Source organism: Procambarus clarkii, chromosome 67 (assembly GCF_040958095.1).
Source record: "Procambarus clarkii isolate CNS0578487 chromosome 67, FALCON_Pclarkii_2.0, whole genome shotgun sequence".
In the NCBI taxonomy this organism is placed as follows: domain Eukaryota; kingdom Metazoa; phylum Arthropoda; class Malacostraca; order Decapoda; family Cambaridae; genus Procambarus; species Procambarus clarkii.
The window spans coordinates 3,007,959-3,019,148 of record NC_091216.1 but is presented as its reverse complement, the minus strand read 5'-3'; the positions used below and the strand labels follow the sequence as shown (position 1 = coordinate 3,019,148).

Below are 11,190 nucleotides of genomic sequence, written 5' to 3'. Positions count from 1 at the left end.
GGCAAGAAAACCTCAATAGCAGTACTTGCTCCCTACAACAGAGTATTCCTTTAACACATATGCACACAACAGTTTATGTATACACACACACATGCACACTGGTCCCCTTTAACAGAACATAGTCCACTGCAAGGCCTGATAAATAAAGAGCCCATTCTGTTACAATAACTTTGCACTTCCAGTGGAGGGACTCAACTAGAATGAAATACCAAAAATAACTAACACTGAATGTATTTAAATGCCATTTTCTGGGTGATTCCCGGAAGCTCCCCGAAGCTATACAGGGCTGATGTGTATATTTTAGATTGTGGCAACAGTCAATCTATTGAGTTCTTAGCTTGCCGGAACAACGACCCAGAACCTGGACCCTCATAAGTGGCACGAGGAGCAATTGCCTATAGACATCCCCAAGTAGTTGGATGTCTGGATAGTAGTCTATGTCTGCCATCTACCAGGTCAGGCACCCAGAAAGGAAGGAATCCCAAAACAAACTACAGCTTGTTAAATATTGTAAACCAAACGAGAGCAATTTAACTTCTTTAATTTAACTTATTGGGATAACTTCCCAAACACAAAACAAGCAAACAAGCATGACGTCACCACAGCTGCCACACCACTGTCTGCACAGCTTCCCCTTCCCCAAAAGGGGGGAAGGGGAAGCCCCAGACCTCCCACGCTGGCAACCAAACCCAAGTTCAGCGGCTGAATATAAATAACGCGAAAAAAACAGCCAACTGGGGAGGGGGGGAGGGAGGGAGATATGCCGGGAAGCCTCCGGGTTTCAACCAGAAAATGGCGGGTTTCGTTATATTCAATGCTGGTTTTCTGGGAGCAGTCTCTTTGGCTCCATGGAGCCATTTACCCAAAGATAAAACAAGAGGGACTTACCCGGGAGGCGGTCCAAACTTGCTTCTCAACTTGAAGTCGAGACAACTGGCTGGAACCTGCGATCCAAGGCTAAACACGCCATACTAGGGCCAGGAACATTAACAAGGTACAGTGCGGCCAGGACCTTGTTCGACCTCCATAACCTCATGCTTGAATGTCAGCCCAGAACATATTACCAAAAACCGCAGCCAAAGCTACGAACTTACAAACGTCTGCCCCAACCCGTCCTCTTAAAAATACCGTCGCTTTTTGCTCGTATGTGCGCTACGGCCAAAAATGGACGTAATTTTAAATGAAATCGGCTCACGAAAGTGATGTATTGTCCCGTTTTCTGTTTGAGTCCTCCGGCTTACTTGGAAAGGTTAGGAGAGCAAACTTTCAATTAACATTTTTCATGACATTTTGAAACTTAACCCTCAAACCGCGCATATCATATATAAATGATATCAGTGACAAAACCGAAACCGCGCACATCATTTATATATGATTTCGTGTCTAGCGCTATAATTTAAACGCCCCACATGGGATAGGGGCAGCTAGAGTACAGCCACGACCGATAGTTGCCAGATGCCACCTAGAAAAAAAATCCAGGCCAACATTCTTGGGTGTTACAGCGTCAGTATTGAGCAAGCCACCAAGGCTGGCACACGCAGCACGAGCTCACAGCACCGCTGTTCAGCTTGTGACCACAGCATCGCCTATAAATGCCATAATATATATGATACTGCTATTATTTAGCAGTGATAGTATTACTGAAGCCCCCTGACTGAAAAAACTGACCAGGATTCTGATAATAGCAGGATTGTGGTGATATTTAGCTCTGTGCTCCATGGAGGGAGGAGTAAGGCTGTGGAGAGAGGGTTGTGGCGTCGTCTTCTGACTGTGTGTGGTCACCTTATATTGACTGCACTCACCATACCAGCTTAGTGGTTCGCTATGGTGAACACAAATGTAGATACTTATATATAACGTGTGTATAGTGTGAGATAACAGCGAGAGGAGTAGGTTGGGAGCCGCCATTTTGGTGAGGGAGGAGCGTCATCTGCACGACTTGGCATGTTGTTTACTTGATGGCCACTATGGTCTTTGGGCACCATACCAGCTTATTTGTACAGGTATGGTGAATAAAACAGGTAGATACTTATATATAATGTGTGTATATAGTGTAATAACACCACAAACAATATTGTTGGAGGACAAATATTAGTGTCTCTGGCCTTGAGGGCGGCCGCCGATCAGCTGACTGTGAGAGTAGCTACGTCTTTGTGCCTTTACTCACCATACAAGCTTAGATGTACAGTTATGGTGAACAAAACATGTAAATACGTATATATAACGTCTGTGTATAGTGAATAAATGCAAAAACAGTATTGTGGGAGGAGAATGAGGGTGAGTGAGGTGGTGTTGAGGGAGGGAGTGGCTCGCTGGTGTTTGACGGTCACTCCTCGTTGCTTTTTGACTCACAAGACCAACTTAGTAGCTCGATATGGTGAACAAAACATGCAGTTACTTATATATAACCTGTGTATATAGTGTAACAACAGCAAAACTATTTGTTTATTGTTTTATTAACATAAAATTATGGTGTGCATATTAGTGATTCAATTATTGAGTACAGCGATGGTTTACACATTATATAAATATACCACAATTCGCTGTATGGAATAATATTACTGCAAAAAACTAAGAAAATATCAATCAGACACATTGAAATAATTAGGTAATAATATATTTGTGGCAACTGCTGTCTGACAGCTCGGGCAGAGAAGACCTCGTCTGGTGAAGGCTCTGCCAACGCCCCTTTTTTGCCACACTTCCCTACCCTATTGCGGCTAAAATATGCCAACTATGATTTTTTTGTTATTTTTTCCATGATCAGGGAACAAAAATGAACACTTCTATAAGACGAAAGAATTTTTTGGAATTTCTTTTTTTGTTGCGCCTCTGGGTGTGAATTCCATTTGGGCCCCTAGCGGTTTGAGGGTTAAGGGGACATATTAAGTCACTCAGGTGACTTGGTATGTCACCTTTTACGGGACGGTGGGAGAAGGGACACCACGAGCGTAGCTCTCATCCTGTAACTACACTTAGGTAATTACACACAGTCTAACAAGGTGGCTGAGTGGACAGCGCTCTTGACTCGTGGACCTAGGGACAGGGGTTCGATCTTGGACACCAGCAGGAAAAACAAATGGGCAGAGTCTGCATCACCCTGATGCCCCTGTCACCTAGCAGTAAACAAGTACCTGGGAGCTGCTTCAGGCTGCTTCCTGGGGAAGGGAGGATTTGTGGATGTGTAATTACCTAAGTGTAGTTACACGATGAGAGCTACGCTCGTGGTGTCCCATCTTCCAATGCACTCTGTCTTATAACACTTTGAAATTACTGACGGTCTTGGCCTCCACCACCTCTCACCTAACTTGTTCCAACCGTCTACCACTCTGTTCACAAAAGTGAAATTTCTTATATTTCTCCGGCAGCTTTGTTTTGCGAGTTTAAATCTATGACCTCTTGTTCTTGAAGTTCCGGGTCTCAGGAATTCTTCCCTATCAATTTTATCGATTCCTGTTACTGTTTTGTATGTAGTGATCATATCACCTCTTTTTCGTTTGTCTTCAAGTTTTGGCATATTTAACCCTTAACATGCTAGGGGTATAATATCCTTTCTTCCCCACAGGCGCATGTAATTTTGAAAAAAAAAAAAAAAAATTCTTCCTAACCTGTTAATTTGTATTCATTGATCACGGGAAAAATAATAAAAAAAATCGTAAATGGCATATATTGCCCACTATAGGGCGGGGAATTCTGGCAAAAATCAGGCGCTGACTGAGCGTGCGTCCCAGGCGGTCTGTTGATCGCCAGCTGTCAGGCCAGAGTTTCCACAAAGAGATAATTACCTAATTATTTCAATGTCTGATTGATTTTTCATAGTTTTTTTGCTGTAATATTATTCAATAGTGTGTAGTTTGATATATTTATATAATAAAATCAGTGGATCATCGCTGTACTCAAAAATATGGTGTGCATATTGTTGATTCAATTATGTTCGTCAATCAGTGAACAAATACTTTGTCGGTTATTACACTATAAGCACAGGTTATATATAAGTATCTGCATGTTTTGTTCACCATAACGAACCACTAAGTTGCTATTATGAGTCATAAAGTAACGAGGAGTGACCGCCGTGTACCAGCCAGCCACTCACGCCCTCCCTCAAGTCATCTGACTCACCCACCATACTGTTTTTGCTTTTATATACAGATGTTATATATAAGTATTTACATGTTTTGTTCACCATAACTGTACATCTAAGCTTGTATGGTGAGTAAAGGCACAAAGACGTAGCTACTCACACAGTCGGCTGGTGGCGGCCACCCTCAAGGCCAGACGCACTAATATTTCTCCAACAACAATACTGTTTGTGGTGTTATTATGCTATATACACACATTATATATAAATATCTACCTGTTTTATTCACCATACTTGTACAAGTAAACTGGTATGGTACCCAAATACCATTGTGGTAACCAGTAAACAACACCGTCGTCTGCACGGTGGCGTCGTGCAGACGACGCCACCGCCCTCACCAAAATGGCGGCTCCCAACCTTCTCCTCTTGCTGTTTATACCCTCCATACACACGTTATATATAAGTATCTACATTTGTGTTCACCATAGCGAACCACTAAGCTGGTATGGTGAGTGCAGTCAATAAAAGGTGGCCACACACAGTCAGAAGACATCGCCACCACCCTCCCTCCCACAGCATTACTCCTCCCTCCATGGAGCACAGTGCTAAATATCACCACAATCCTGCTATTATCAGAACCCTGGTCAGTTTTATCACAGTCAGGGGTCTTCTGTAATAATATCGCTACATAATAGCATGAACAAGTATATTATGGCTTTTTTAGGCGATGCTGTGGTCACAAGCTGAACAGCAGTGCTGTTAGCTCTTGCTGCGTGCGTCAGGCTTGGTAGCTCACTCAATACTGAGGCCAATAACACCCTGGAGTTTGGCCCACGATTTAAAAAAAAAATGGTGTCTGTTTACAAGAGCCCTGATGAAGGTGTGGTGAACCCTGTGTATCCGCGGGCCGTTTAAATCTTGCGTAGTACTCCAACACGTCATATGATGTGATGCGCAGTTGACTGGAACAACGTCCAACACGTCATATGACGTGATGCGCACTTTAAGGGTTAATGCCTCTAACCTCTCCTCGTAGCTCTTGCCCTTCAGTTCTGAGAGCCACTTAGTAGCATGTCTTTGCACCTTTTCCAGTTTGTTGATGTGCTTCTTAAGATATGGGCACCACACAACTGCCCAGTGTGTGTGGTTGTGTGGGGTCTATGTTTTCCTATTTCACATTCCATAACATGGCATTTATTAACATTAAATTCCATTTGCCAAGTGGTGCTCCATATACTTATTTTGTCCAGGTCATCTTGAAGGGCATGACAATCATCTAAGTTTCTTATCCTTCACCATAAGCACCATATCTTAGCATCATCAGCAAACATGTTCATATAATTCTGTATACCAGCTGGTAGATCGTTTATGTAGACAATAAACATCAGTGGTTCAAGAACTGAACATTCCCACTCTCTACCTTCAGACATTTGGAAGCCGGAAGCAGGATGAACTACAGCAGGGGAAGGACCAGGGGACACAGATGAAACCAAAGTCGAAGCATCTAACACACCCAAGTCCGGATCCCTATAACCAAAGGGGGGCAGCCTCAGGGCATCCGGAAAGGCAACCAACCTAGCGTGTTGCAGCAACCTAAACCTCACATGCAATGCTTAAGCTGCCTGCAACCCAAAATCAATAGCAGCGGACTGGCTGAATTGGAGTACAAGCAAGGAAAACCATTCACAGGACTATGGGCCAAAGGTGTCATTGACCCAACAGACAGCATAGTGGAGGCAAAAACAGTGAGTGTCACCCTAAGGGGACAGACCTCCAGAGCATGAAGCGAGATGGGACTCAGATGATGCATCCATTGGACCAATGAGTCCCAATGGGTGTTTTCAGGACTCTAAGACTGACTGCTAAGGGAAGCCCAGGCAAGGTACTGCTAACCGGTGATCCCAGAAGTACCAAACATACAAACAAAATGCTGAACCGCTGCGACATGTGCCATCATGGGGGACCTAGCGGAGGGCCACCCAAATAGTTTGTGTAAGGTAGCCCAAAACTGCAAGGTCAGTATAAGAAGCACGAGAGGAGAGGCATGAGAGGCTCCTCGTGCCTCTCTGAGGGGAGGCCAAGTTCTGTCTCTTGGTCTCCGGTAGGCTATGAACTCCATTGATTGACTGTTGCCACGGTCTAATATATACACATCATCCCGGTCTAGCTACGGGGACCTAAAGGGGCTCTCACAGAAAAAATAGATTTTTTTTTTCCTTATAAAGTGATTTTGATTCAAAATGTGCACGTGTTTTTTAATATTTGCACTAATGAAAACTTCATAATCTAGCCATATATAGTGAATAATGGCAGCTTTGTATGCACCAGATTTTTGTGCAGTGGAAGGGATATGAAACTAATTTTTCCATTTATGCAAGATTCCACTCCACACACATCAAATCTTGTACATTACACACAATATGACTTGGGGGGCCTCGTAGCCTGGTGGATAGCGCGCAGGACTCGTAATTCTGTGGCGCGGGTTCGATTCCCGCATGAGGCAGAAACAAATGGGCAAAGTTTCTTTCACCCTGAATGCCCCTGTTACCTAGCAGTAAATAGGTACCTGGGTGTTAGTCAGCTGTCACGGGCTGCTTCCTGGGGGTGGAGGCCTGGTCAAGGACCGGGCCGCGGGGACACTAAAGCCCCGAAATCAACTCAAGATAACCTCAAGATAACCTCCTTACAAAAATTAATGTAAACCAACTAAAAATATCTAGTGAACTCAAATGCAAAGTTCAGTTACTGATAAGTATGATATTTAATTATGTTAATTGCTGCAAAGGAGCTGCACTAATAAGTTCAATGTTAACCTACCTTATGAACATAAAGAGCTTTTATGTTTGAAGTAAAAGATTGACATTGAGACATTATGGATTTCTACAAAACGGGGCACAAAATAAAATGGGCCCTAAAACCTACATTGCTCACTTGCAATAGGAAGTATCCTTTAACAATTTTACCAGCACTGGCACACTAGATTATAATCATAGCCAAATTCCACTTGAAATCTTAAAGCTGCTTCAGCACAATCAACTTATCCCTTTGCATTGTTAGCAGGAATATAAAGAATATTACAATGCTCTACCATGCACATTGTAAATTAATCTATGCATATGTTTGTTATAATTTATTATAATAAGAGGAATTATAGTTGTATTTTTACCCAATAGCTTGTGTTTGTAAGTACTGTATGAGGAACAAAATCTAATTACTTCATACTGCCAGTGATGCTGAAAAGGCCAGTGTGTGACTTGAGCTAAAAACAGTGGTAATCAGCACATTTGACTATAGCCTACCTTGGAACGGTGTTCAACATTAGCTTTGTGGTCAAGGAGAAGTGATACAACTTTGTACCGACCTCGGAAACAAGCTAAGGTAAGGGCAGTGTTCCAATTGTACTTTATTTGAGCATTGATGTCTGAGCCCATGTCTAATAGTAGTTTCACCACTGCCACACGACCATACATGGCAGCAAGCATGAGTGGGGAGATACCATGCAAGGATCCTGTGCGTGAGTCGACCTGTGCGCCATTGTTAAGCAGCAGTTTAATGATGCCAAGAGAGCCCTTAGCTGCAGCCAGAGCAAGAGGAGTGTAGTCCATTGCACTTCTATGGTCCTTATTGGCACCTCGCTGGAGAAGAATTTCTACCACCTGCAAACCAGATGCACCAACTTTAAAAGCCACTCAAAATTAATTTCTAGCATTATTAAATGCAACAGACAAATTTGTATTTAGCTAACCCCTTCACCTGGGCCCAGGTGAAGGGCTCAAAATATATAAATACATAAGATATATTTATCCTATTTAAAACAAATATATTTTAATATATTTACTATGTATATTAATATGTATTTAACATGGATATTAATATGTATTTAGTATAAATTTAATAAACATATAAATAGAATAAATACATTTCTTTTGTAGTTATCTACTTTTGATACCCAAATAAAATAATGGGTACAAAACTAAAAACTGTAGATTCAAGTTATTCTGAAGAAATCATTTAGAATTTACAGCCATTAGTAAATAATGTTAATTAAAATGAACAAGCTCCTGAGTAGTAAGAGGTGCTAACCTTGTATTTGCCTCCTGAGCATGCAATACAGAGAGGAGTCTCCTGGAAGTAGTTAGTCCGAGCCTCAATATTCGCACCTGCAGTGAGTAAAGTTTCTACTACCTTGGCACGTCCAGCAAAAGCAGCTACAATCAAAGGGGTGAATCCCTTCTTGTCTCTGTGCTCTGTAAACAGATATAAAATATACATTACACAATTATGAAATACACACACTATTATTGTTGAGCATACTTGTGTGTGTCTCAACAATTTAAAGTAGTGAGAAAATTTATGATTATTCATAATGACCGCCATGCCACACGAAAATCATACCTATATCGGCGCCTCGAGCCAGTAGAAGCTGCACCAATTTGTCGTGGCCACCTGCACAAGCCAAAGTCAGGGGTGTGTCATGGTTGGAATATGCCCCGATATCAACATTAACCAGATGGAAGGGTTTTCCAGCAGGATACGGGCATACTCCAGCGGGTCCAATACCCGCTGACCCATTGTATGGAACAGTTTCATCACCACCCATGTATAGAGCTCCGGCTGACACTGGTACTCCACCAACCCCAAGCTGCTCACCACCCACCTATATAAAAAAAAAAAAAGTGTTGAATGTAATGAAATGCCATTTTCTGGGAGTCCCGGCTGCTCCCCGGAGCTTACTATTACCTAAGTGTAGTTACAGGATGAGAGCTACGCTCGTGGTGTCTCTGTGCTCTGTAAACAGATATAAAATATACATTACAAAATTATGAAATACACACACTATTATTGTTGAGCATACTTGTGTGTGTCTCAACAATTTAAAGTAGTGAGAAAATTACTGGGCTGATGTGTGTGTATTAGACCATGGTATCTATTTGATTGGAGTTCTTGCCTACTGGGAACCACGAGGCAACACCTGGCCTCCCTCAAAAAGGCACGAAGAGCAATTGCTTATGGAAACCTCCATGTGGATGGGAGCATTCCATGTCTGCCATCGGCCGGGTTAGGCACTCGGAAAGGTAGGCGTGCCCCCAAAACAAATCCACCTGGTAAAAATTGCCACAGAAAGCCAAACTATCAAGCCTGGATAGCTTTGAGGAGCCTCCGGGACTCGCCCAGAAATGGCTTTTCATTACATTCAACGTTGGTTTTTCCACCCATCTGGAACTGATCAGCCCGTGTTCACACATCATCCATGCAACAGCCAACAGCTGGCTTAATCATCGGTGCTGCACTAACTTGGAACGCAATTGCACAATTTAATTTTAGGTCTATAAAATACATGTTACCTGAATGTTGAAATATTATCCACACTTCAACAACTTCCTAAATACATTTAATGACCTGGATACAGCCCCATATAGGCCATTAAATTCAATTTTTTGGGGACTGTTTGGTAACTGTCAACAAGCCGAATGCAATCTGTGACTACAATACAAACATGAAAGGTGTTGATCACTTTGACCAAATGATCAAATATTATCACTTCATAAGGAAAACTCACAAAGGATGAAGAAAATGACCATCTATTTTGTGCAAATGGCTATCTACAATGCTTATGTGATGTACAACTACTACACAAAAAATACTAAACTATAATACTGCATATACTAAAAGAACCCATGAGCACCACACCAGAAATAAATACAGTTTTGATATTCCTAGAGTACGACTTAATCAAACTAGAAATGCTCTACAAATCAAGGGACCCAGAATGTGGAATGACCTTCCCAACCATGTTAAAGACTGTACCTCTCTCGACCAGTTTAAGATAAAAACTAAACACTACCTAATAAATTCCCTGTAACCCACCTCACTCCTTTATTGTCAACCCATGTCTGTTATTTTATTATTATTTTTTTTTTTAATCAACACTTTGTCAACCTATTGTATTTGTGCTGCTTTTTCAGTCATGTTCCCCCTTTTTTTTATCTTTATTTGTATTTGTTTTCAACACTTTTTATTCTTTATGCTCAATTAGTATTAAGTTCTAGATATTAATGTTTTTCTTGCCCGAAACGCATTGCGTAATAGTGGCTTTAGGCATTGTATGTACTAGCTCTATCAATATATCAATCCATTAATGTAACATCACTTGTATATATGTACCTTACCTGAATAAACATATTTATTTATTTTATATTTAAAATACTAAATACAGGTACTAAACATTTGTGGGCAGGAATTGGGAGTGTAGCTGGAAGGCGTCTGGGCGCTCACTCGCGGTTAACGCGTGGCCCATCTTCAATTCGTCGGCGAGTGGAGCGTGACCAGGTTTATTATTTTTGTTTTTTTGTTTGTTATTTATAGTTTATATGCATTTAGTGCTGTAGAGAATTCTATTGCGAACACAATGGTACCAAATTTAGTCTCGTAGGACGAGAATTAAGGTGACAAAGTTGGAGAGTATACACTTTTCAGAATTAACGATCGCTCCCGTGAAACGCTGGGACCCAAATCGCACAGTTGAGGGGTGGTGAGCGGGGCACGCCAAAGTATTAAGTGGATACTGTACCTTTCAGCTTTCTGACCTCAATTTTCGCGCTACGTCTTTCAATTTAGTATCAAATTGATCTCAGTAGAATGCTGTAAAGGGATATTTGCATATAAGAACATGTCTCTACCCGAGATAAAATAACCAGAATGAGGAAACTTTTTGACTCGAGGGAAGGTCACAGCTGTCTCGAGCGAGGGCATGAGAACAGTGAGCCTCCAGCGTGGGTGGGTACCCAGACCTGGTGGTCTGGTGGTAGCCGAGTGGAAAGTGTGCGGGGGCTCGTAATCCCATGGCCTGGGTTCGATTCCCGGCACCGGCAGAGTTTCTTTCACTCTGATGCCCCTGATACCGAGCAGTAAATAGGTACCTGGGAGTTAGACAGCTGTTACGGGCTGTTTCCTGTTTGTCTAATTACCTAAGTGTAGTTACAGGATGAGAGCTACGCTCGTGGTGTCTCGTCTTCCCAGTACTCTGTTATATAACGCTTTGAAACTACTGATGGTCTTGGCCTCCACCACCTTCTCACCTAACTTGTTTCAAGTGTCTACCACTCTGTTTG

At 42.1% G+C, this 11,190-nt stretch overlaps 1 protein-coding gene across 1 annotated transcript in view; it reads right to left on the bottom strand.

Annotated features, from left to right (window-relative positions):
* The window catches only part of LOC123767803 (ankyrin repeat domain-containing protein 17-like), a gene marked incomplete at its 5' end in the record, with an annotated part of 156,888 nt that overhangs the window by 31,888 nt on the left and 113,810 nt on the right, over positions 1–11,190 (bottom strand). Inside the window, 3 exon segments of the mRNA XM_069310327.1 lie at positions 7,378–7,734; positions 8,162–8,325; positions 8,474–8,735. Coding sequence (XP_069166428.1) covers positions 7,378–7,734; positions 8,162–8,325; positions 8,474–8,735 — 783 coding nt within the window.